Source organism: Trematomus bernacchii, unplaced genomic scaffold, assembly GCF_902827165.1.
Source record: "Trematomus bernacchii unplaced genomic scaffold, fTreBer1.1, whole genome shotgun sequence".
NCBI classification, from domain to species: domain Eukaryota; kingdom Metazoa; phylum Chordata; class Actinopteri; order Perciformes; family Nototheniidae; genus Trematomus; species Trematomus bernacchii.
The window spans coordinates 18,357,525-18,385,510 of NW_022987739.1; the positions used below are offsets into that span (position 1 = coordinate 18,357,525).

The 27,986-nt window shown below is 39.8% G+C and overlaps 2 protein-coding genes across 4 annotated transcripts in view; one reads left to right on the plus strand and one right to left on the minus strand.

Moving 5' to 3' along the window:
* bcar3 (BCAR3 adaptor protein, NSP family member) overlaps positions 1-20,524 on the plus strand; it is a 41,716-nt gene extending 21,192 nt beyond the window's left edge. The window contains 14 exon segments of the mRNA XM_034147211.1: positions 12,315-12,443; positions 13,616-13,741; positions 13,864-13,980; positions 14,433-14,665; positions 15,349-15,449; positions 15,589-15,714; positions 16,299-16,408; positions 16,410-16,524; positions 16,957-17,543; positions 17,783-17,898; positions 18,377-18,548; positions 18,740-18,851; positions 19,456-19,659; positions 19,766-20,524. Coding sequence (XP_034003102.1) covers positions 12,315-12,443; positions 13,616-13,741; positions 13,864-13,980; positions 14,433-14,665; positions 15,349-15,449; positions 15,589-15,714; positions 16,299-16,408; positions 16,410-16,524; positions 16,957-17,543; positions 17,783-17,898; positions 18,377-18,548; positions 18,740-18,851; positions 19,456-19,659; positions 19,766-19,944 — 2,427 coding nt within the window. The 3' untranslated portion in view covers positions 19,945-20,524.
* Positions 20,525-27,254: 6,730 nt separating this feature from the next.
* The window catches only part of fnbp1l (formin binding protein 1-like), a 38,920-nt gene continuing 38,188 nt past the window's right edge, over positions 27,255-27,986 (minus strand). For all 3 annotated transcript variants that reach the window (XM_034146858.1, XM_034146857.1, XM_034146856.1), the window contains one exon: positions 27,255-27,832. In XM_034146858.1, coding sequence (XP_034002749.1) covers positions 27,692-27,832 — 141 coding nt within the window. In that variant the 3' untranslated portion in view covers positions 27,255-27,691. The remainder of the gene's footprint in view (positions 27,833-27,986) is intronic.

The following is a 27,986-nucleotide window of genomic DNA, read 5'->3' on the forward strand; positions in this document are numbered from 1 at the left end:
CAATTATTTTTGAAGCAGTTTGAATCTTGTATCTGACTCTAAACTACAAAGTCCTAGATTTTCTTTCTCTTTTTAAGCCACACTAAAAGATACTGGACCCACTGACTGCACACATTTTTACTGACGTTGTATAGAGGCGTCACGATGCTAAAATCAATATGACTGCCAACAAGACAGTCCATTAGTGAGAGATGACCCATCGCCAATACTCACCCAGGGGCCGGACAGCAGTCCCTGATATTTATTCTCTGACATTAGATAATGATGGGAGCTGAATCACTGGTATAGAAGGACACTGATGCTAACACTTCATGCTATTCCTATCAAACAAACATCCTGTCAGTGTCATGAAATCTGATGATGTATTTAAAGCCACCTGCTTGTAGAATATTTACTTTATTTTGAGAGTGTAGCACAAAGATGACGTTTAATGTAAAAATGATGCAGTACACATTTGTTAACAGAAAGATCGCTTTGCTATGTTCTTTATCTCTCTTTGTACTTAACAATTGCGAGAAATAGGTCATTGGGATGATCATAAATTGCTTTTATATTTGTCGGTCAGTCCATCACTATATCTGAGCAACTGTTGGATGGATTGCCATTATATCATCAATGGTCACCACAAAATAAACCCTAATGTCATTTGCGTATCCAGCTAAGAAATTTAAATGAAAGCGGCTTTGATCAATATTTGTATAATAACAAGGATTCAAGTCATATGAAATTTATAAAAAAACGATGTAAAGGTGGCACCTCCAGTGATAAACAGAGTATGATTTCCCCTTTGCTTTTTAAGTGTCAGATCATTGTTTCTTTTGTAAAACGTTTTGAACAATTTTAACTTGTTCTATTGAATCTTTCAACCTCCCTGTTTTTATGGGATACTTGTTGCTCTGCTCTCTTTTGTCCAGTTGACAGAAACAAAAAATCAGATAGAAAATAGAAAACATAGAACCTCGTTGTTTTTCCAAAGCATTCTTGGTGTGACGGATGTGTGTATTTTAAGGTGGAAATGTAGCCTAGCTGGTGATTTGGGGCTGCTGTGGTTGGCAGTGTGTGTGTGTGTGTGTGTGTGTGTGTGTGTGTGTGTGTGTGTGTGTGTGTGTGTGTGTGTGTGTGTGTGTGTGTGTGTGTGTGTGTGTGTGTGTGTGTGTGTGTGTGTGTGTGTGTGTGTGTGTGTGTGTGTGTGTGTGTGTGTGTGTGTGTGTGTGTGTGTGTGTGTGTGTGTGTGTGTGTGTGTGTTGCCCCTGGGAATGTTCAACATGTATTTCCTCCGTGGATCTTCAGAGAGTTCAAACTGTAATTAGTGGCTCCATTTCTTGCGGCAGAATATTCCTTTAACTGGTTGCTCTTGGTGTGTCACCCTCAGTGTGTGTTTGTGTCTTTGTTGATGTAAGTGATTGTTTGTGTATACTTTGTGTATACTTGTGCCTCTTCTGTATACAAATGCTTGCCTTTTGTCCTTTTCTGTGCACACTGAGTGTGTATGCAAGTCCTGTGGCACTTAACTAGTGTGTGTGTAATTGCTTGGCAGTCATTAAGTAACACAAATGGCCAGCTATTTATCATCACTCTGCAAGACACACACACACACACACACACACACACACACACACACACACACACACACACACACACACACACACACACACACACACACACACACACACACGATTATTTCCTCTTGTCTAGACAACAATGCAGCATTTTAGATTATGATACACAACAACGACTGCACTTGCCATTAAATGTTTTAAATGGTAATTGTAATGGTCTGGCAGCTATTTCTTCAGAAGAAATCTTGAAAGGAAGTAAAGTATTTTCAGTTGTTTGTGATAAATAGTAGGTGTTTTGAGAGAGAGATAAAAGAATCATGGCTAACAGTCAAACAAAAGACTTAAACTCCATAAAGATGAGGTCAAAAGTTAAATCAGTGCTGAACGCCCTGTTTGACTTGTGAACTCTGGCAAGTGCAGAATCTCCACAGCAATGATGGTTGAAGGATAAGACTGGAATAAAAAAAGAACAAATTAAGGACGGAAAATTGATTTTCCGTTGATTAATCACTTTTCTTTTTAAAGTAAAAATGCAACAAAAGAAATCTCCAGTTTCAGCTTCTCAAATATGAATACAATTAATCTTACTTTAACAACTTTGGATTTTGACTGCTGGTTGGACAAACCCAAAACTATTGAATATATCAACTTGTGCTTTGAAAAATGTAGATGTTTCACAATACTAGGACATTTTATAGGATGGTTATTTTTATCCCAAGATGCAAACTATCTGAAACCAGGATAAACAATTGTCACAGAAAATTAAATGTAGGTCAGGCAATATATTAGATGCACATGTTAACTATGTATTTAGTTATGTAGTTATTATATATTCTTCCATTCATGTGTTTTCATCTCTAGAAACTTTGCCTGTGAGCCACTCCCAGTTAAAACACATATCATTGGCTGACAGCAGACCACATGGGTCCTTCTCTCTTTCATATGGAGCTATGGGGGCGGGGCCAAAGTGTGAGAAAGGATCTCGGGAGCTGAGTGATGTGGAGGGCTCACTCTGCAGGAGACTGTGGAGGAGAGGACATGCTGATGGGGGTGTTGGGAGCTGCAGAATCTGACTTTATTCTACTTTCACCTACACTTCAAATAGTTTAGTCCAGTTTAGTTTTTGTAACTCTGTGATGGAAGTTGTTCTTGGAAGAAGCCATTGGGAATTGTTAATGGACTTGACAGTTATTAGGCTTTGTGCGTGTAGATAGGGTGACTAGTGTCTACAGGTGAAGACTGCAGGTAGCTTCACTGTCTTTGAATTTAAGAAAAGTTAACAAGGATGTCGGAGCGATGCAACCTCAAGAACCTGACAGCAGCTCTGTGTTGCTTCTACCACAAGAACTCTGTCATCTCTGCAAAGGTGAGAGGAAGGAGAGTGTGTGAGAGCAAGTCTACAATGTTGTGTAGTATGGTTTGTGTGGGACCTTTATGGCAAGCATGTTTGCAAGAGCACATGAAGGTTTTGTATGCAGCTCTTCATGCTGCAGACTTTATTTCTGCCTTATCATATTCAAGTGTTTGCATTTCTGTGCGTTTTGAGTGGATTCAAATCATTTCTAGAGATTTCATCCAAGTGTACTTTTCATGGCTCACATGATCTGTTGTTGTCTTTTAAAGGAGACAAGAGAAAACTGTGCTGGCCACAATGACACATTAGAAAAAGGCACAATAAAAAGACAAAATCCCACACTGCACTGTATCATTTTTTTAAAGAGTGCATGGGAACAATTTACTCCGAGCTAAATCTAATCACTCTGAATAGTCCTCCTCTATGCCTCACTCTCTCTGTGAGCTGAACACTGGGCTTTTATTACTCGGACCAGACGCTCTCATAAATGACCGACTGTGTGGCTGTGTGTGCGGCTGTGTGTGCGGCTGTGTGTGTGTGTGTGTGTGTGTGTGTGTGTGTGTGTGTGTGTGTGTGTGTGTGTGTGTGTGTGTGTGTGTGTGTGTGTGTGTGTGTGTGTGTGTGTGTGTGTGTGTGTGTGTGTGTGTGTGTGTGTGTGTGTGTGTGTGTGTGTGTGTGTAATACAGCTGGCTTCATCCATAACTAGTGCTGGCTGACAGGATGATATTCCTCAGGAGATGATATATTACTAACTTGTGACGCTGCTTCCTGACGTCAGGGAGCTGTATGAATGCCATTTAGTTGATTGGATGGAGCGAGCAGCATAGCAGGCAGAGGTGACGGGGTTTGTCCCTCTGTAGATCAGCCAGGAGATGATCAGGTCTGTGCATCCTGGACCATTTTCACACTGTGAAGATGTGCCTGGATAAAGAAAAACATGATATGCAATGTGAATGTGGAAGAGTAGAGTGATCGCATCCTGTCCACAGTCAGACAGATGGCCATCATGTTTGCAGTTTTGTTTCATTTCATTTTGTGCAACTTTGCTTAAGTGCTCTTTAGCTTTAAGTCATTTTCATCCTGAGAAATTACGCACATATTAGTCAAGGGAAAGGGAATACAATCTATACTGAAACATAAAAATGCACCAATAAGACAAAAATATATCATCAACTATTGATTTCAATGGTCATTATAATGCACTGTGCATTATAATGACTGTTGATATTTTTTTTTTTCAACCATGATCAAATTCAAGTGAAACATAATAGACTTAGGAACTACCTTCCAGCAGCACCATTCATTCATGCTTTTTTTATTTGATAGGCAGGATGCAATTTTACATAGTTTAAATAAAGAGCACGAAGCTGATGGGCTGCACATCAGAGCTTAGAGCTATTGCCTTTTTCATTGTTCTTTTTTGGGTTGTGCTTGTGCAGTGTAATTACGTTTGATAAATATGGTAATAGAATATACACCACTACACATTAGTAATTTACAGTACAGTACACACAATGGATACATGTCTGGTTTGCTTTTTAGCCAACACTGACTTTTGTTGTAAAATAATTTGTATTTGGAGTCATGACACAATCATCATCAATTGACTGCCCAATGTTCATGTCATTGTAGCTGTCCACATTGTGTGTTTTTCGGAGCACTTTGATGATTAAACTCAACTCAATTGGCTCAACTATAAGCCAACATGGGTTAGAAGTCCTTAATATAGTCAGCACAATTAATGTTGAACATCTACTGTACAATTCCACAAAAACTGTGCACACTCCACTTGTCTGGGTTCCCCTTAATTGTATTGGGTTCTTTACACAGTGAGTACATCTGGTAACATGGGTCGTTATAGGACTTGAACTTGTTATCTGCATGCGTTTGTGTTGTTGTCCTCTCATCCTCTCTGTCCCTCGAGCACTGCCTTTCCTCCATCCTTCCTCTTTGTTTGTACATCTTCCCCCAAACACACTCACTCCTTATCATTCTATCTGTGTCCTCTTCATGTCTTTACTGTTGAATCCAAAAACCCTGGGGTTTTATTCCATTCTCTCTCCCCTCTTTATCTTCTCCATCTGTCTCTTTGGGAGGTCGCCATTAAACCATAAAGAGCAAGCCTCTTGTTTCTCTGTATCAAAACCAACTTGTACTGTAGTCATGGGAGACCCCTTTGACCCGTTTGAATCCATAACCATAGTATAAAACAATTATTGACACAGGGAACATACAAGGGATTGAGCAGATTATCTTTTATGTTAATGTCATTTTAATCCAAATCTTAGCAGCACAGTGACTCTATACATCCAGATTACACGTGTCACTCTTGGGACACAACATGGGATACAAAATAAAACAAATGTACAGTAACATGGTGAAAAGCTGCTTCTACCATAATTGTCTTTTCTGCAGTATAAACTTATGTTGCTCTCTATATAAAATGAAAAGGAATTACAGATAGCCTGAGAGTGTTTTCACTTTAGACCATGAGGTAATAAAAGTGAAAACTCCTCCAATTTTATCCAAAGAGTCCAGGGATTCAGTGCACCTTTTTGAGTTAAAGGTAGGGTAGGTAAGTTTGAGAAACCGGCTCGAGATACACTTTTTGTTATATTCCATGGAATGCTCTTAACATCCCGATAGCAATGAATATCTTAAGTGCTTTGACAAAAAATCCATTAAAAAATGTCATCTGTGGAAGCCGTAATACTGTAAAAAGCACGACCAATCATTTTAGCCGGCCTGGCTAAAATAACTAGATGGCCTACCTGCCTGTCAGCCTTCCATCGGGGCACAAACTTATCTCGTGCCCTCATTGGTCATGTGCGCGTTCGTGTGTGTTGGAGGAGGGGCTCTATAAGGAAGTGGCAGATTTTCTCCGGTTGTGTATTTTCAAATTCTAGCGATCTCGAGCCGGTTTCTCAAACTTACCTACCCTACCTTTAATTATTGTGTGTATTTACTTTCGTGGGAATCTCAAAAGGATTGCTAAAGCTGAAGCTACAGCCGAGCGCTTCATCTCCAAGGCTCAGTTGTAAAGATATGAGTCTGGAACCAGATTTAAATCAGCCTTGTTGTCACAGTGAGGCAGGAAGGTGGACTAAGAGCAGTACAACATAATATGTCAAGTAGTCTTAAAAAAAGAAAGAAATCGCTAACAAAGAAAAACTAAACATTTACAAACCAGGGAGCCATGCATGGGAACGATGACAAACTGACAGAGAACACTGGGGAAGACTAGACTAAATACACACAAGGGTAATCACAAGACAAGACACAGCTGGGCAGCAGGTGAACACAATCAGACAATCAGGCACAGGAGAGAAAACACAGGAAGTAAAACAGGAAACTATAAACACAAAAACTAAGATCCTGACACTTGTTAGGTACATACACTTTGAAGCCAATAGTTAAAGCAACAATACAATTAAATATTAAAAGTAAATCAGCTTGACAATTAAAAATCATACAGTAAATATTATTATGCAGCTGCAACACCTCCTCTGTGAAGATGTTACATTTGATTTTGTAAACTTTGCTGTAGAGATTTGCTCCCATTCAGCCACAGGAGCAGTAGTGGGGTCTGTTATTATTTTAAGAGGTAAGGCTTTATCTGCAGTTGGTGAGTCAATTCTCAAAGTGTGTATTAGGTCAGTGCTCTGTGCAGGCCTGTTAAGCTATAAAAAGTGAGGTGTGAAACAAAGAACTTGACAGTGGTGTCGGCATACTTTTGGCTATAGATTATAGTAGCCACTCAACAAACTACATGATAACATGACACTTTCTACCTTAAAATTAAGCATGGTTTAAGTAACCGTGGGGGTTTTTTTTGCCTCAAGTTGATCACCACAGATGAGTTCAGCGGATAGTTTTGGTGAGATTTGTCTCCCGAACAGCTGACAGCTGGGAAACCTAATGGTGGGAAAGGGTGCTTCTCGATTATCTTCGGGCAGCGTTTTTCCCCAATTTGCCAGGATTCACCTTCATTTTTATTAACCATAAAGGGATTCAAAATACGTTTTGAGAATTTAAACTAGATGAACCTGTCTTGGTGTTCAATGTAGGGATATTCAAATAAATCCTGAATACAATATAAAAATCCTAGACTTATAGTAGAGAGTGCCACATACCGGATGTATCTTAGAGATGGCACTGATAATGACCCCTCTGTAGATGTCCCAGTCCGACCAGTTTGATGTCCCCTGGCCCAAACACAGGAAGAAGCATCTATTTATTTGTGAGTAAACAGGAAAGGTGGGGACCGTGTGATCATGGAGCCAAAATGTCCAGATCTTAAAATCAAAAGATTCAGAGAGAGCGTTATTATCTTTCATTATTATGTTCTAACCCTTTAAAATGCCCCTTCCAGTCAAAGGTTAAAGACAGAAGCAGTGCGTCCATGCCCTTATTATTTTTCAAAACTAAAAGCTGAATAGAAATACAATGTAAATACATTTACTGCAAAACCTGTCATGTGTGGTGGAAATTGAGCTTTTTGCTGAATAATGATGCAACATCAAAAAGTTTTTCTTTACTTATTAAATTATGAATCTGTCCTGTAATGGGGAAAAATATCTCATGCCATTTAAAAGTGTGTTTTTGTGGCCACTTGGTTATAGCTTTAAAGCTCTTTTGTTATTTATCAGGCTGCACATTCTCAGATTAAATCGATGATGTTGCGCATCCACCGTGGGTCAATCGTGTCATCTAGGAATCTAAGGTTACTGTATGTGTTTTTGTTCAAAATACATTACATTTAGGATTTGCACAAAACAGGGATTATAATGTCCGTTACTGTGTGCATGCGTACACGCTTGTATGAGATGATGAGGATCAGAGTTATAATGCTTAAAGGTTATTTATCCTCACCTCGCTGGACTCAAAGAACAAGCAGCTTACGGAGCTGTCCGCTGCTTTTGATTGGTCAAAGCCAGCTTGCACTGGGTTGTCACGGCGAACAAAAGCCCCGGTTTTGACCCCATCATCATTTCCTACCGTATACACGGAAACATTTCAAGATATTACTTTGATCCAGGAAATCCAAAGGAAATCCAATCATAATGTGGAAATCCTCCCCTTTGTTTTTTTGACTGTTAAAAACGGCCATGCTTTAGTTTTGAGCAACACATTATGGCATGTCATTGTTTTCAGACATTATATTGAAGTTGAGAGCTGATGACAGTTTCTAAAGGTCCTGTGCTAATCCCTGAGTTTATCGTATTCATCTTCCCTTGACAATTCATATTAATACTGCTGCCTGTGGACCCAAACAGTGCTCCATTAATAATACGGATAATTTTACACAGATTCAGCTATAACTTTAGAGATTATAATGTATGTATGTTTTAATTATTTGGCTTTTTTCTAAAGCAGCATACAGAATAGGTGCATTCAAGCCACATTACTGACCAGGTCCTCTCTTTTTTTAAATGTATTTAAAAAATGCATTGTCATCAAGCCAAACAAGGCTGTTCTTTATAGATCCCTAAATGTCACAGTTTAGATTACGATATCTTTACTAATATCTTATATAAGCACATCTAACACTAAATGTAACATATTTAGCGTTTATAATTTTAAGAATCTTTTTACAGTAAATACTTTGTTCATAATGCAAAACGATGTGTCATGATCCGATAGCAGGTGTTTTTAAATATACAGTATTTGTCGACAAATATTCATTAACACTTAATTAAACCATTTATTGTATGTTTGTTTGTATATATATTACTAATAGATGCTAGATAAGGGGGCAGATTGGTACTATAACATTGAATTAAAGCAACATATTTTAATTTGAATAGAAGTTCAGTACAAAAGCCAAAAATGCAAATACTCAGCACTTTTACATTCCTCTAAAATACATTACTTCAGTAAATGTACGCATATTCAATACATGGTTCCTTCCCACCTCAACACTCTCCTTCACCCCCAGAAGATCATTCAGTCAGAGTTATTCCGCATCAGTCAGTTCCACAGGAGGATGACGTGCACTGAAGCTCAATGTCACTGGAGATGTTTGACTTTATCTATAGTCATTCACTCATGAAGGTGTCGGTCTTTATGGCTCAATAAGGAAACGTGTCTACGTGTAATTACTGAGAGAAGAAGAAGATGGGAGGTGAGAGGAAAGGGAATAAGGATGAAGGGAGGCTGGTGCTGTTTCTGCTGTGTGGAGCTCCATGAGTGGTACAGTATACATGCAGCTGCTCTCTGAGGATGACATCATATTGCAGGGTTTTATTAATGGCCAGTCTATAAAAGAATCACTTCCATACACCATGTCTATTTCTCCCTTGCTCCTTCCATCTCTCCCTCTTCCCTCCCTCCATCTGTCTTTACTCATATGATTCTCACTCAGTTCTCCTGTTCATCCTTCCACAGCTCCATCAGCTCCATCCATTTCCTCCTTCCATGCATCCTTGTGTCATTCCTTCGAAGCATCCTTGATTGCTACAGCACTCATCAGCCCTGCTGGCCTTGTGGCTGCAGGTGTAAAAGGACGTTATTGTTGTAATGGATGTAATCTCAGATGTGACGATAAACAGTAATGTTTTCAGTTGATCAGGTTTAGCTTATCTCAGTTACATGTGTTGTGTAACGCCCGTACAACAGGAAAAACATGCTGCCCTGACAATGCGTGAGTGGGTGTGACATACTGATTTTATCTCATGCTCAGAGAATGAAAAAAGTGAAAATGAATCAAAACTTTAAGAAGGCCTCCTTCCCTAAATCAGAATAATGTCGGAACAGACAACACAAAAAAAGGTTGGCAATTATCAACCCTTTTTATACTATGCATGATAGAAGTAGCATTTTTATAATTGGTATTAACTAAAATAACCACATTTAATTAAAGGATTAGTTGAAATTAGTGAATGTAGCTTTGATTGCACATAGTGTACATCTCCATAAATGTTGTAAAATGACAAAAACACACACACACACACACACACACACACACACACACACACACAGTTCATAAGAACTCAAATTCAGGCTGCAGTGATTGGTGTCACTGTTTGAGACTACAGACAAACAGAATCAGGGCATTGTGACGCAGAGCCTGTTCTGTTCCACTCTTCCTTTTGCTGCGTAAAAGCTGTAATAAGATACGCTTCCTGTCACGTATGGAGACTGAGGGCAGAGGGCTCTATCGTAATGTCTTTAGAGAGAGGCAGAACATATGAAAAAAGAGGGGAGAGGAGCCACAGAAGGAGAGAAAGGGGATATAGATGAAAGGGTTAAGGTTTCAATTTCATGGGAAAGCTTATAGACATATTTCCAATTTCAAGTACATGGTTCAATAATGCCTGTGTGTGTGTGTGTGTGTGTGTGTGTGTGTGTGTGTGTGTGTGTGTGTGTGTGTGTGTGTGTGTGTGTGTGTGTGTGTGTGTGTGTGTGTGTGTGTGTGTGTGTGTGTGTGTGTGTGTGTTGTGGTGTGTGTGTGTGTGTGTGTGTGTGTGTGTGTGTGTGTGTGTGTGTGTGTGTGTGTGTGTGTGTGTGTGTGTAATTGTAGCTCACTGTAAGCTGTCTAGGTTAGAACCTCTTCATCCATGCAGGTTTGGATCGAACTCTTCTTCAGAGGATCTTTGAGGCTTTGACATTCAGCGTCCTCTGAGACTATTGTAAAGGTCTCTTTGCACCAGCATGTGGACCTGTAAAAAGCATACACCATGAAACTGTGCACCTACATTAAAACCATCTTCCAGTTTCCCTTGAGCTGTTTGGCTACCAATTAAAAGAGAGGATTATTTTGCTGCTTTTTTAAACATTTATTTATATATCAATTTTTTTAGCGTCTTGGAAAACTATATATTATGTCGTTTAGGTATCTGGACGCTTAAAAAAGTAAAAAATAAGTAAAAAATATATGTCAATATGTGTCACAAATATATATATTTGTTTACATAATGGAACAAACTGACTTCATAAAAAAAGCCAATACAAGTTATACAGTACATTTAACTTAACTACTCACTGTTAAGTCCCAGGGCAATTTCAAGGAAGTGTGTGCGTCACCTGAGAGTGTGTGTATGTGGTGTGAGTGTGTTTATGTACGTCAGGTGAGGGTGTGTACGGAGGCAGGTCTGGGCGGTTGGGTGGGGATGGAAAGCCAAGAAGAGAAAATCACAGAAGATAGAGAGAGATACAGAGAGAGTGTGTGTGTGTGTGTGTGAGCATGTTGTCGGAGAAATGTTGTGTGTGTTTGAAAGTGAGCTGTGTGATTCTAAAATATGTAGCTTGTATGAGTTTGATATGAAGTGTGTATTTGAGGATAGGAAGCAAAGGAAGACATGCAGAGACCGAGCAGCTGTCATGTAAGTGTGTGTGTGTGTGTGTGTGTGTGTGTGTGTGTGTGTGTGTGTGTGTGTGTGTGTGTGTGTGTGTGTGTGTGTGTGTGTGTGTTGTGTGTGTGTGTGTGTGTGTGGTGTGTGTGTGTGTGTGTGTGTGTGTGTGTGTGTGTGTGTGTGTGTGTGTGTGTGTGTGGTTGTGCTGACACTGCAACCTGTCAGCATGTTACCAGATTGTTCTGTCACTTTTCAGTTCTCTTAACTTTCTGTGTACACTGTCAGTATTAAACTGTAGATCGTGTGACAATCTGACAGGTTTCTAAATAACTTAGAACTATTAATGCTGACTGTCTTTGTACCTTAGCTTTTTTTACTCTATCTGTCTTAGGTGACCTTCACTCTATTAGGTTTTAAGGATATGTTGTCGGTTTCACAGAATGTAAAATAATGAGTCATGTTGGGCTACGCAGTCAAATATCTTTCTTTTTGACAAATCTGCTGGTTTCTGGTGCTGAACATTAGCTGTAGCTTTGGCTTTAGCGTTGAGACTACATTATTGTTGTTGTCTGGTTGTTGCTGCTACAACAAACTTGATACATCTAAGGGAAAATAAGAGGATTAACAGCAAAGAAAAGTGACAGTTACAGTTGTTAATATGTGTCTTTTATCATACATTTTTCAAAATCTCTGCACATTTTAAGGGGTTGGAGTGCAAAACATGTTGGAAACCACTGATACACCATGTACACAAGTACATATTTACTTTTCATTTCACTTCAAAATAAAATGAATCCCACTTTCACTTAAATTATTTTTTATTTTTCCATGGTCACTGGTATACAGGAAGTAATGTGTGTTATTGCTGTGCCTTGGAGCTTTGGCTTCATCACTGTTTGTTTAATTGAATGAGGAACTGTTGATGCTTTATGATATTTTCATGCGTCAGCTACAACCACCTAAATGCATTGTCTATATTTGACACTTTCGAAATAAGCTTATCCAAGCTTTGGACATATGAATAAATACTATGACTCATGTGTGCTTTTCTATGGAAATCTGGCACTAAATTAAGTTCTGTTTGTTTTATTTATTTTTTCATAACAGTTTTCCAGGGATCAGTTCATCGTGGACTGTCCTTCAGAGAAACTTCGCAGAGAGCTGGAGGAAGAACTAAAGATGAACTGCGAGGAGCCGAGAAGTCACGCATGGTACCACGGAGCGATACCCAGACAGGTAACACACACACACACACGCACTCACACGCACTCACAAATCTGAGTCACGAGTCCCTCCCTTTAAAAGCCCGGTTAAAAACTTGTTGAACCTGATCGCCTATTATTAGTCTGCCATACTGCACACACAGTGCTTACAGAAAGATTATAACTTAAATAGTGGCCTCAGCAGCAGAGCCGGGGTTATAACATAAGGTCAGTGTATAAAAAGCTCTGTGTGTGTGTGTGTGTGTGTGTGTGTGTGTGTGTGTGTGTGTGTGTGTGTGTGTGTGTGTGTGTGTGTGTGTGTGTGTGTGTGTGTGTGTGTGTGTGTGTGTGTGTGTGTGTGTGTGTGTGTGTGTGTGTGTGTGTGTGTGTGTGTGTGTGTGTTCCCCCTGAAAGCCAGCTCTGAGATGTAATCATTTTTAATAAGCTGCTTCCTTTGGCTAAACTAAACTACCATTATATACTATACAAACACTTCCTTAATTAAAGTCTGTAAGTGTGTGTGTGTGTGTGTGTGTGTGTGTGTGTGTGTGTGTGTGTGTGTGTGTGTGTGTGTGTGTGTGTGTGTGTGTGTGTGTGTGTGTGTGTGTGTGTGTGTGTGTGTGTGTGTGTGTGTGTGTGTGTGTGTTGTGTGTGAGTGTGTGTGTGTGTGTGTGTGTGAGATAGTCTAATCTTTTGCAATTACACTTTTGTAAGGTTTTGTGTTTGCTTTGAGGGCTGCGGCTAAAGTTTATTGCCATAATAAATAAAACGAAGTTAAGAAATTCAAAAACTTTAATGTAAATATTGTTTAGTAAGTTGAGCCCTATATAACTTCAGTTTGTATGTAACCACCGCAGTGCTCATAAAGAAGGTTACAGTATAACATCCAACCCTTACTAGATCTAATCAAGTGTTTTGAATATAAACAAACTGTGTGTGTGTGTGTGTGTGTGTGTGTGTGTGTGTGTGTGTGTGTGTGTGTGTGTGTGTGTGTGTGTGTGTGTGTGTGTGTGTGTGTGTGTGTGTGTGTGTGTGTGTGTGTGTGTGTGTGTGTGTGTGTGTGTGTGTGTGTGTGTGTGTGTGTGTGTGTGTGTGTGTGTGTGTGTGTGTGTGTGTGTGTGTGTGTGTGTGTGTGTGTGTGTGTGTGTGTGTGTGTGTGTGTGTGTGTGTGCCCAATGCCATATGTAATCTATTGCATTCTTCCAGGTTGCAGAAAATTTGGTTCAGCGTGACGGAGACTTCCTGATGCGTGATTCGCTGTCAAGCCCAGGAAGTTATGTCCTCACCTGCCAGTGGCGAAATTCTGCCCAGCACTTTAAAATCAACAAGAAGGTAAAGCCATGTGTATGATTTCATATAAAATATGCAAGGGTTATCTTATGTATTAATACAAAGTTGTAAATCCACAGAATACTAACTCATAAATGAATCACATTTGAACATCTCACCTTCAGGTGGTAATGTTGAACGAAGCCTACTCCAGGGTGGAGTACCGGCTGGAGAGGGAGGGGTTCGACAACATCCCTGCACTTATAAGATACTATGTTGGCAACAGGAAGTCTGTCTCCCAGGTGGGTTCCATAAAGTATTTTAAACATGTACTCTTGTAATGGAAAACATATTCAATAGTTCAGTTGTTAGAAGTTTAAAAACATTACATGTACTACTCAGTGGTGTAAAGTAACTCAGTACATTTACTCATGTACTGTACTTAAGTAACATTTTGAGGGACTTGTACTTTACTTAAGTATTTACATTTTTCCCTACTTTGTACTTTACAGAGGTAAATTGTGTACTCCACTACATTTATTTAATACTTTCATATACTTTGCAGATTTACATTAATGTTGTGAAATATAATCAACACTTAAATCAGACTTTATGTACACCATACATAATTAAAGATTGAGTCATGATTGGAAAGAAAATGTACAACGTAAACAATGTAATACTCTACTTTCATAAAAATAATAAAAAAACAACTTGAGTTTACTTTATGTCTTCTTCTTTCCCTGCATTTAAGGTGGTTGGAGCCATTATTTTCCAGCCAATCAACAGAGCGCTGCCGCTGCGCTGTTTGGAGGAGAAGTACGGGTTGTCCAGCCATCACAGAGAGACGATCATATCGCAGGAGAAACGTAACCAGAAGCGCCTCAGCCTCAACATCACCAACGGACACACACAGGACAATGCACGCACCACGCAGGACAGCACACACTGCCGGGACAACGGCCCGAGCCGAGGCAGCCAGCTCAGGTTGGTACACACCTGGAAGAAAAACACATTGATTGTGGCATGATTGATGTGTGTTAGTTGTGTTTAGATGATCACCTACAGAACATGTGTAATTGGTTGGATTTGGCAACAAATCCCTGAGTTCCAAGTAACACAAACCTAATATTTAAAGTGGGTAGTAGGCTGCAGACCAACTAACATACTGTCGGCTATATTTGATTAATGTACACTTACCTTTACTCAAGTAATATATTCTCTCTGTTTCTCTCTCTCTCTCACACTCTGGGAAAGACTTAAATAAACCCCTTAAACCCCTTCCTGCTTTTGGACATTTAACATGTACCCTTGTTCTGTTTACATTCTTTATCCAGGAAGTGGGCTGTATATAGGACATGTTCCATATGTAACAAAAGTCCTCTATAAATAAAGACATGGTGTATGCCTTTTCTGCTATAAGGATCAGAAGTGTGTTATTTCACGAGTTCACTGAGCTTAATGTAATGACTCAATGTCTGTCTGAGTAAAGAGACCAAAAGAAAAACAAGATAGAAAGAAAAACAAAGAGAAAGGAAAAGAACAATTCATTTTTTATGTCAAGGTCTTCTTTCTTTGCTTCCTTTGCAATGATGTGGCTATTTTTTTTATTCCTAAACCTTTTTTTGGAATAGCTTTGATTTTTTTTGGCGTTCCCTTTCCCTACTCAGGTTGAAGGATCGCTGTGGCAGCCAACCAGCGAGTCTCAATCAGGTCCCAGAGAGGCGACGCCCACTGAAGGCACACCAATCAGAAAGCTACCTGCCTCTCGGTAAGTGAAAGTAAAATGTGACCTTAGTATGCTTTAGACGAAGTTCATGTCAACACACAGAACAATATTTGCATTCTTTTCTGTTTTCTGACCTTTTACCTTTATCCTCTTCTTCCTGGAACCTCCTCCACTTCTCCAGGATCCAAACCCCAGCCTCCTGACCCTCTGCTCCCGGGCCCCAACCCCAAGTCTCCAGTGTTTCGGACGGGCAGTGAGCCGGTGCTGAGCCCCTCAGTCCCACGGAGGTCTGCAGAGTTTCTGCCAGGTCAGTAGGGGGATACAATCCAATGTTAAACGAATCTGTTTAAAAACTGTCAAAAAAAAAAAGCCTTAAAAATGTTCTGCAACCTAAAGACCATCTGTCAATCTGCTTATTGGTATCATTTGTATTATCCACTTATTGGCCAGGATCAAATGCATTATATATTTTTTTATTTTAGATAAAAACATTAACCCTTTGCTTCTTAAGCCCTCCACATTCAGTACCGATAAGGAAAGAGCAACAGCTCTGTTGTTCCTGTTACAACATTTGATGAAGTCCAAACAGCATGTCTTATCTGTTGTAAAACCAAAACACACACACACGGTGTAATCTATCCTTATTTGCTCCTGCCATTGTTTGTATGGAAATAGGAAATTAAATGTAACCCTGTCCTCATATGCTTCCATGCACTTTTTGGTTGTTTGATTCAAATTTGGCAAATAGAGTAAAATGAATAATATAAAAACTGGTTTTACATGGCACAGAAATGAAATAACAAATGTCTCTAACACAGACACAGAGGATGACTGCCTTGATTGATTACATTTGGTTGCAGACATATCTGATCAATCATTTGGTGTTTACAGGCCAGGCCATCCGGGGCTCAGACAGCCAGCTGTGTCCCAAACCTCCTCCAAAGCCCAGCAAGGTGCCCCTGGCCCGGCTGCCCCGCTCCCCCGCCCTGCAGCCTCTGGCGCCCCCCCCCCATCTCCTCCAGCCTCACAGACGCCTCCTCCACCTCCCCACGGCTGGCTGCACCCTCCCTGGACTCCACAGGTGTGGATACTCATGGTTCTACATGGAGGAGCGGAGGTAACTTTATTTCTTGTAAAATGAATCCACAGTAGGTCAGTCACGGTGTGTAAGGAAAGACTTTTAAACGTCTCAGGAAAAGATAGTCCTACATGAAGAGGTACACTCGTACATAGTAGTCTGAAACAGAAAATACTTCAATTGATCAAACATTGCTATACTATTCATTTCTGTTTTAATAAATGAACTGTTTTCATTATCCAAGTTATTCAACCTAATTTATTTTAGGAAAGGTTACAAGTTGCTTTCAGTCAGTTGAATTTTCTATATCAAGATTACCTTTTTGAATTGCTCTAGATGCGCATATTCTATTTTGATACCTATATAATTGATGCATTGACTGTGGAGTAAAGATATCTATATATAAATATCAACTTCCCCTCTTAAAAACCAAATGGAAATAAATGAAGCACTGTTGTTGGTTCCCCACAGCTACCACAGGCCCTCCTGTTCCTCCAGTGAAACCCCTGAAGTTCCTCCAACAGCTCCACCCTGCAGACTCCTACAGCTCCTCCAGTTCTCTCCTCTCCCCCGCTGAACAGTACTCAGATTCAGAGACAAACGCAGGATGGACTGAGCGCCCGCAGCCCAGTCCCGCAGAACCGAGGTCCTGCAGCCCACTACAGTGGGAGGAGCCAGACTCCATGACGGACCTCTACCTTCAGCCTCTGCCCTGCAGCTACGTGGAGAGACTGAGGAGAGAGGGAGAGGGCGGGAGACAGGAGAAGGAGAAGGATGCGGGAGGGAGGAGAGGGCTGGATAGGAGCTCCTACCATCACGCCATCGCTGCTTTGGAAAACACCAGCGAGGAAGAGGAGGAGGAGGAAGAGCAGAGGAGCAGTTTCCAGAGGCCGGTGGAAGAGACGGAGTCCACGTTCCGGCCTTCGGAGTTCGGATCTCGACTTTTGCCGGAGGAGAACAAACCGCTGGAGATGGTGGTGCTGAAGAGAGCCAAGGAGCTGCTGCTCAGCCACAATCACCACAGCATCGCCAGACACCTGCTCATGGCCGACTGCCAGGTACACACACGCACACACACGTCTACATTGGAGCTACACATGTTTAGTGTTGCTCCTCCACACAGATGTTCCATTTGCGTGTCTCAAAATGAGATTTCTATCCTGCAGCTGATGCAATAAAATGACGCAGGAGAATCACAACCCTGAGCCGAGCACAATGTTACACTGTATTACGCACAAACTGGCAGCCACAGAATAAGAGGAAGACACAACGAGACTGACCTTTTTTCCTCCTCCAGGTTGCGAGGATAGTCGGAGTGACTCCAGAGGTCAAAGGTCAGATGGGCGTGTCCTCCGGTCTGGAGCTGGTGACGTTGCCGCACGGTCGACAGCTGCGGCTGGACCTGATGGAAAGGTAAATATGAAAAACATGCATCACACATACACACTGCAGTACAAATATTGCATCACACATTTAGTAACACACTTCCAGGAAACCCCTTTAAATGTAACCCAGTGACTCCTTTCAAAGGGGTTCCAAGTTAAATCTCAAAGGTCACAATCATTTTGTTTTTTCAAGTTTGTTTTTCTGACCTTTTGGGGTATTTTTTCAAGATACTGGGTACTTTTGGCTCTTGCCACTTATAGAATGTATTTCTTTTAAAGGGTTGCAGTCCAAGATGGTTGGGAACAACTGGTTCGGTTAAACCAGCCTGCTCTCAAACTAAAGATTAAAGATGATATCATTGATTCATAACTGCTGAGTCATTCATTCTACTTCCTGTCATTCTTCAAAAAACTCACTGAGAGATCAAATTAGCAAACAAAAAAATACATTGACATCACATAGTTGTTGGCTTGTGTTGATTATCCACCCCTTCTTGGTCTCCCAGGCACCACACCATGGCGATAGGTGTTGCCGTGGATATTCTGGGATGTACGGGTAGCGCAGATGAGCGGGCGTCCACCTTAAATCGCATCATCCTGGTCGCAGTGGAGCTGAAGGACACGGTGGGCGACCTGTTTGCTTTCACGGCCCTGATGAAAGCTCTGGATCTGCCACAGGTAACACACACACACACACTTTAAAAGTTGAACAGACATTGATGAAATAAAAGTGTCGGATAAATAGTTCTCAATCATTACCTGCCAGAATGTTTCACTTTTTTGTGTCATTTGTTTTCTATTTGCAAGAATATATCTTTCTGTTGGTAGGAAATCTTTAAACTTGATTTGTGTTGTTTTTTACTCTGCAGATCAGCCGTTTGGAGGAAACATGGACAACTCTGCGAAGGAACTACACACAGACCGCCATCAACTACGAGAAAATACTCAAACCTTTTTACAATAATCTGTATGAGGGCACAGGTACTAAACATGCACACAGAAACACACACACACACACACACACACACACACACACACACACACACACACACACACACACACACACACACACACACACACACACACACACACACACACACACACACACACACACACACACACACACACACACACACACACACACACACACACACACACACACACACACACACACACACACACATTGGCCCAAGGTGTCTTAAACAGCATCAAACGTGGATTCAATTAAAAAAAAGGGGAGAAAACTAGCATCAAAACAAATTATTAACAATTTAGACAGCTGTCACATGCTATACAAGTTTGAGTAAAGACAAGTTAATGGAAGTAATTATAACATTTTTAGAATCAAATGTATTCCCTATGGTTAATCACATCATGTTTTTAAGAGCACCATTAATTAAATGTCTATCCTACAAGTGTTGATTTCATCCCACAAATGCTCAAGTGCAGAATAATGTAATATGACAGAGATACTAGAACCATTTTTTATAGATTGAAGGGTTACAAGAATGTTTTTTTTTAAATATGAATGGAAAATAAAATGTGGCTTTCTTCTTATTTTTTATCCACCTCTCTCCTCCTGCAGCTTCCTCCCCTGCGGTGGTCTGCGTCCCCCTCCTGCTGCCCCTCCTCACTTTGATGGAGCGCCCGTCAGTCACACCTGAGGGGGCGGAGCTCTGGGAGACCAGCGACCAGGGCTGTGACATCATGCTGCGCCACCTAGAGGCCGCACGCCAAGTGGCACACAACGCACACAGCTACACAGCCAACGCACACAAGTTATTACAAGGTACAAATAAGAAAACGCACAAACATGTACAGAAAAATATATAGTTTGTGGATTATAAGAGAAAAATAAAAGATGTCTAAAATATGTAATTCTTCATCCCCATCAGGATTTACATGGGATGAAGACCTGTTGGAGGTGTTTAAAACAGACTTTCAGCTGCGGCTGCTGTGGGGGAGCCGCGGAGCTTCAGTTAACCAATCAGATCGCTACAACAAATTCAACCTCATCCTCACTGCGTTGTCACGGAAACTGGAGCCCCCGCCTAAAACACAAACATTAATCTGACTCCAACCTGAACAAAAACTCTGACATCAAATGCACTTTGGACTTCAGTCGAGCATCAGGAGGAGAAGAGGAGCAAACTGTGACGAGGCAGGAAGTTGATCAGCGAATGATGAAGAGGATACACTTCAAAATCTTCATACAGAGACTCAGCAGCCGAACCTGATGTCAGATGTTGATTAGGCTCTTAATTTGTTAAATATTTAACAAAAGTCTGTCGTTTTACTCTAGTTTAAAGGCTTCAATTTCACTCAATGACTCATAGCTCTGACACCTCACATTTTAAGATACACATACAGGCGTAATCTAAAACATACCAGGATCAAGATTATTATTATTATCATTATTATTACATTTTAATTACTCTTGCCATTGCCATGATCAGGAGATGCAGGCAGTATCCAAAGTTCATTTAACCCTTATGTTGTGTTCGGGTCTCCCGTGACCCGTTTCAAGTTAAAATGATATAATAACTACGCTCTAGTTTTTTTTATTGGAACAAGGCTTCATGGTATCCTCCACAACAGCTATATAAACACTACAAAACTGATTTTGACCATTTTTGCCAAGTCTGAAGGTCTCTTAAAAAAAAAGTGTATAATTTGGTGTTCGGGTCTGGGGAGACTCGGCAGAATTGTTTTGGGTGACTCAAGGTCAAATTGGCCCAATCAAGATTCATCTTTGACTTTAGACACCCCAGCCCCACCCCCTTCATCAATTGTAGCAATAATTTCTCGCCGCAACATGCACCTGGTCAACGCTTTTGAACACAACACAAGGTTTAAATCCTTGGAACTTGAATCCTTCATGAAATGGAAAGATATGCGGCTTTGTCACAGCTTATCTTCAAAACAATCTTTTTAAAGGGAGTTACTGATTCCTGAGAACAGAGCAGACAAAAGGAGCTTAAACTGAGGCTTTTAATGCTTTTTTCCCTGATAAGGCACTTGTTTTATTTCTACTCTGACATTCCAGTTAATGGAGAACATCATTTTGCCGCATCAAACTACAAATAGCTCATCTTGTGACAAATATATTCAGAAGAAAATGTCAGGATGTGTATGCCCTCCGTATTTATTTATGTGAAAGTAGTTTTATAAACGGAGGAAGGACATTTCCCTACAAAGTGCACATCTCTGTATGTTGCTTAGATAGAAAGAAAACATGTATTTGAGAGTTGCAATGAGATTTCTGGCTGTAATGATCTCTGTGACCTTTGATATAAAATCACTGAAAACAATGATATTATATAATAACATTATATAACAACATTCACATTAATATAATATTAAAGCAAGGTTTTTTTTCTCACAAATCATTAGATATATAATATTTCCAGGTGAAAATATTTTTCTTTCTGCATAAACCTGAAAAGTAAGTTAACATGTGAGAGACTAAAGTTGTACATAATTGAAAAAGTAGCATGTTAATAAGAGACTGTACATATTTCCTGTAGAAGACTGACTGTAAAAAAAAAAATGTCGATGATTTTAATATGTTTATATTACTATGAATTTAAGAATGAATAAATATGGTGTACAATCTGCATCTTTGTGGACATTTTTAGGACATTTGGCTTTGTTTAAGTTGTTATTGAAATTCATTCGAGCATAATTAAGGTACTTCTTTACGACACTTGTTGAAGGCATTTTACTCATGAAAGGGATAGTGGTGGTCTAATGGATAGTGAGGTGGGCTGAAGATCGGAAGGTTGTGAGTAAAAATCCCGCCAGGAACACCACCACTAGTGTGCCCTTGAGTAAGGCACTTAGCCTTCAGTTACTCCAGGGAGAATGTCCCTGTAATTTGTAATTGTAAGTCGCTTTGGATAAAAGCGTCAGCTAAATGAAATGTAATGCAATACACTACATTACCTCACAGGGAGATTCAAAAGAGAGCAGAATTCCTAAAATGTCAAAGAAAACCAATCCACTTCTTTCCATTGCTGCTTATTTTATTAGAACAATATCTTTGAAGAAGATAAAACAAAGTGTCTGACAACATTCAAAGTAAAAAGATGTGCACAACAATATGGAAAGGGAAGTACTGCCATTGGTTATTACAACATACAACATGGTAAAAACACATTTACATGGATGTTAACATCATTCAGAATCACCTTGTACCTGCTGCTGTTTTTATTTACTGTGATTGGATGTTGATGCTGATAACAAAAAAACTTTTATCGTGAGTTAAAGAGCTGAGAGAATAATCTGTACAAAGCTTCCACAAGACAAACATGATCGGCGTTCAAAAACAAGAGGAATGTAGAAGTGTGTTTTTTTTTTCTGGGTGGTAAACAGCACCCCACTCACAGTAGCATGGCAGGTTTCACTAAAGAACCGTTGCAAGAACTTTATTAAAGCTGCTTTGTTATGTATTTTTGCATAATATCCAGAAGTACAGTAAAGCGGATATAACATTTACTGAGCTCAAAGTTTTTATATGTATATTAATTGACTAAGAAGAAAATGTTTCTAAGTTTGACTGATTGCAAAGGTGCTGCGTTTCTACTGACATCATGCATTCTTTGATTAAAGGGACAGTACACCCCAAATATGTCTGAAAATGAAGAATATGAAACATTTGGAGTGTACTGTCTGTTTAAGAGTTAGTATAAATGTTATACAAGCATCATCATGGCAACATCAATACAAATTCAGCAGGAAACAGAGGGGACTGTTTTGTTTATCACTGCCTATATCTTCATGTCAGTGGATTATCTTTTCCACCATAAAATAATATTCAATTACAAGCAAGGTAGTGGTTTTAGTGCTTAAACTGATGTGTCTGTTTTTTTCCCCCATGTCCTTTAGCAAACAAAAACTCTCAAATGTGCTGATCTTCTATCTTTTATATTATTGTAAATTGAATATCTTTGGGTTTTGGAAAGTTTGTAGAACAAAACCAACAATGGAAGACATCACGATGAGCTGTTAGAACTGTAGGCATTATTCATGATTTCATTTGACAATTTATAGACTTAATCAAAAATAGCAAATAAAAAGTGAAAAACAACTATTTGCACCCCCGACTGCTTAACCATAGAAATGTGATTCGACGTTATGACTGTATTGCCATTGGAACAAAAATAAATCTAATATGCAACACTTTACTGCACGCATCTTATGTCACTGTTTAGTTTTCAAAAAAGGCAAAAAACATGTAGTTATAGCTAATTTTAAAGAAAAGCAAGCAGGCTAGCAGATGTAACTAACCATGACACAAAATTGAAAGCACTGATAGATCAATGTATGCGTTTAAAAGGCATCATTATTAAAAACCAAAGTGAAGGAATAGGTTATTTTCATTTAGACCATTTTGCATCCCCAGGCTAAAATATTGAGTAGATATTTTGGGGAAAATGTTTTTTTATCGTGAAGAGTTGGATGAAAAGATCTACACCACTCTCAAACCTGTACAGTACATCTGAAGCTACTGCCAGCAGTCGGTTAGCTTAGCTTAGCATAGAGACTGGGAGCAGAGAGAAACAGCTAGCCTGGTTCTGTTCAAATGGTAAAAAGTCCTATGTTGTGGAAAGCTAATTTCTCTCAAACTTCTATTGTTTTTATCCGATGCAAAATGGACCCAGATAGGAGAGAACATTTGGAGAACTGTGACTGAAGTTCAAGTAACATCCCCGACAGCATCATTCTGTACATTTCACAGCTTCATAGAAGAAACACTGACCACTACGGAGCCTCCTGCTGTTAAGATCCACAAAGCAGCTGAATTATTAGTGGCATTTTTGTCTTAAATAGCATCAACAGAACAGTCAAACCTCAATTGTGTTTTGTTGAGAAAGTGAATGGTTAAAACAATCACCAAACACACAAAGAATTAATGTAAAGAATCTAGAAAATCATGCAAAAAAATGGTGGGTCATTGCTCGTCAAGAGTTACAAAAAGAGTATAAAAACCATCAGGAAGAGGAAATTATTAGAGCCATTTTTGTTTCTCGCTGCTATACAGTGGTCATTCATTAAGTTCACGCCTCTCAGCAGACAACACAGACCTTCATTCATTCATTCATTCATTCGCTTTAATTCATTTAATCAGATTCAAATGCTGTAGTACTTCAGGGCAAAGTGCATCAGTTCAATTCAAACCTTGTTGTCTCTCATGAAGAGTGTCAAACAAACCTAAAAACAATCACTATGGAAAAACATTCAGCATGACATAAAAGATGTTAATATTTACAATTCATTCAATGGTAAAAACTAACATCACACATGTAACGCAGGCACATGTAGACACACTTACATATTATTAAGTATGGAAAGCCAAACGTGCCAAAATTCGACATGTGTTTTTGGCCCATTTGGCCTTCCATAGATGTGCTTACATTGATACATGTGTGCATCTGTGGTCACATTCACAAATACAACCAATTAAGATGGGAAAAAACTTTTTTGATAATGGAGATGCAGTTGAGAGTCCCCGAGGAGGTAAGGCTGAGCCCAGGTGGCTGATGGGAGATGTAGTCAGGCAGAAGAGTGGAGACATCCAAAAATCCATCCAAAGTAAAACAAAATGGAGTTTTAAGACAGAGTCTGACTGCAAAAATAAATTGGTGCTCCTCCATGTTTAGTGTTGTTCAAGGTGGTCCAGTTCAACTTAAGATGAGCCATGGTTTTGTGAGCAAAGGTTTCTATCTGCTGGTCAAATGGGGGTAGTACAACCCAGGAAGTAAAGGATAGGAAAGATGGGAAAATAAAGAGTGGTAGAGAGGTCCTGTGTTCACCTGATCGGCCTGCTCTCTGTCTAATGAGTAACTTAATGACGTTAAATGCACAAAATCATACTCATGCTGGACATCAAAATACACCGGGATGATGCAGCATTCAACACACAACTCACATCCAAAGTTACACACACTCATATAGTTGCAGTTAAAGTCACACATGAAACGTGTGATCATGTTTGGGACACGTTAAGGACATGCGGCTGTATGAGGGTGAGGGCAGGCATGAGGAGCAGAGTGGCTCAGGCGGGCAGGCAGGCAAACATCACCAACAGAGCACAGATGATGACAACAGGGATGAGTGCAGGACTGACATTGTTAGTGTTAGCAAATACTGTAAGCATAACTGACCCTAACAAATGTGACAAACCCTGAGAGTCTGAGTTTAGAATTCACTGATACCCTCTCTTGAGTAGCTGGACCAAAAGTAGTGGGGAACAGTTTGTCTATTTGGAGAATATAGTATGGAAATAAGATTATTTTACAAATTCATTTCAGAATAAATGGCAAGTGGGAATTGTGTTATGAGACAGCTCAAAGCTACTTTGAGGTTAAGGGTCCATTCTTTGGAAATAGAACTTTGACCAAAAAAAGCTCATCACAAGGTGCACTTACTAGATGTTTCCGAAGCTTTCGGCCATATTTCATTAATTAAAGTTGCCGTGTTATTTTTTGTGATGAGAATTTCTTGTCAAAATGCTCTTTAATGATTTAAGGAGCCCATTAGTTTAAGCAAAAACAAGCAAAATAAGTGTTAATGGTCGCCCACAACAAAAGGCCCACAGAAAACGTTTCCTGGAAATGTTCCTCTTTGTCATTAAATTATAAATCCACAACCAATAAGAGGAAGTCCTGGTGCCATACTGTTCTCCGTGAGCTCAATCTTTCAATTAGGCATGTATTTTTACTGTGCACAACATAACTAGTGAGGTCGAAGCAGCAGTTGGTTTCTATTTGCTGTCAAACAGTGTTTGAACCCTCAGAGCAGAACATCAGTATGTTTCCCCCCCCCCTGATGTGATGGAGGGTAGCCATCACAGCCTCTAGTAACCCAGAATGCTTTGCTGGTTATGGATATGTGAGCATGCAACATGCAACCTGTCTTTATTTCATCTCTTTCCCTCTCTACCTCTCTCTTTTCTTGTGTCATCCCCACCACCAATAATCAGCAATCAGCGTGAGCCCTCCACCAGCCAATCAAATCGCCCGGCCACCCTGCAGCCCTCAGGAACCTGCAGTCACATAGAGGAGAGAGGGAGTTACTACAACATCTGGTGCTGTAGTTCGCTCTCACACGCACAAACATAACCAAATACAAATAATAGAACTGATTCACAGAACGAAATAAAGGAAGAACAAGGATTGTGTTTATACATTCGGCAGCCTCCCAGTTAAACACATTTGACCAGTTATTTTCCAACGTTGTTTGTACTACACTGTGTTGACTGCATTAACTTAATGGTCATTAAACTTCAGAACCATTTTCACTGCACAATCTTAAACTTTACAAGTACAGAGTTCAAGCATACGGCTGGTGATAAATGTATTTTCTTCTTATAGTTTAACAAATGAATTAAGCCTACTAAAGAGAGCCTACTGTATGTGTCTTTTATTACTCAGTGCTGCCAAAAATACTAAAAAGGTACATAATACTTACTATACAGGGCAAAACACAAGTATGACCTAATAATTTAAGTCAGTTAATGAGTGAATTATGTATTCATATTAAAAATGTATTTAAATAAAATGTCTAAATTATATTAAATTAATGCAAGATTGTTTCCCACATCATCATCATGGCGTGCCAGATTTAAAACGTTTTCTTTTTTATCTTCCTAACATATTTTAGCACTGCAACTTGTAAAAGTTATCTCACAGATGACTGTGTCTAATGCAGGTGTATTGCTTTCACTAAAATGTACTGCGAGCAGCTGAAAATAGTCTGAGAAATGCACCTTTTTTTAATAAATGTCCACTGAGAACTACAGTGACTTGCTGTTACAGTGAGTGTTAAGGATTTTAAAGTAAATGGAATATACTATGTAATATTTGGGACCTGTTTTGTAAGATATACGGTAGATAACATTGTTGGTTTAGTTGTTTTGCATTAGATTTGTTGACAATAATGCTAGATCAGGCAAACCCCTGTCAAGGTATGATACAACACTACCAAGGATGAAACCTGACAAACCTCTCTAAGTGTAACTCCAACTTTAACACACACACACACACACACACACACACACACACACACACACACACACACACACACACACACACACACACACACACACACACACACACACACACACACACACACACACACACACACACACACACACACACACACACACACACACACACACACACACACACACACACACACACACACACACACACACACACACACACACACACACACACACACACACACACACACACACACACACACACACACACACACACACACACACACACACACACACACACACACACACACACACACACACACACACACACACACACACACACACACACACACACAATAATTTCCACACATGAATCCAAAGAGCTTAAAATCAGTTTTAAAATTCTCCATTAAAAAAAAGAAACATTACAAATAATTAAAAAATAGATCATTTCTAATATATTACATACAACTTAAAGACTTTGATCGATAAGAAGAGGTGTGGCCTCAACACACACACACACAGAAATGCCTCGTATACATTCACACACCATTTAAAAAGGGTTTTCCTATTTGTCTCTGTTCTCTTACACTCACCTCTGATACACCAGTCCCCCAGATATGACAGGAGGACGAATGATTACAGTAAGAGGGATAAACAGGAGGATAGAGAGATGAGATGGAAATCAGAAAACACATGACTGTCCATGCAGATGTGGAGATGCTGTCTTTGTTTCCTTTTTGTAGTGTTATTTTGAGAAAGAGAAAACGGGGAGGATGGAGAGGACGACAGACAGGATGAGAACACAGTGTTAGACTCAGATGTAGGTGACAGCACCTTTGCTGTTTTTCTCCATGGTGATTTCTACGTAGGAGGTTGGGACGTAGCCCTCCTCGCCGCTCTGCTTCCTCGCCCTCGTCCAGCCGTCGCCTTTGTCCTCCTCGATGATGTACAACACCTGCAGCGGCAAAGATACGTCTCTTAAATTACTGGTCCACATTATTGGTTGGAAATAAATAAGGCTAACCCATTGAAGATTCATGTACACTATTGGATTCTTTGAGGATTCTTTTTGTCAGTTAGTATCACAATAGTGTATTTTTTTATAGTAC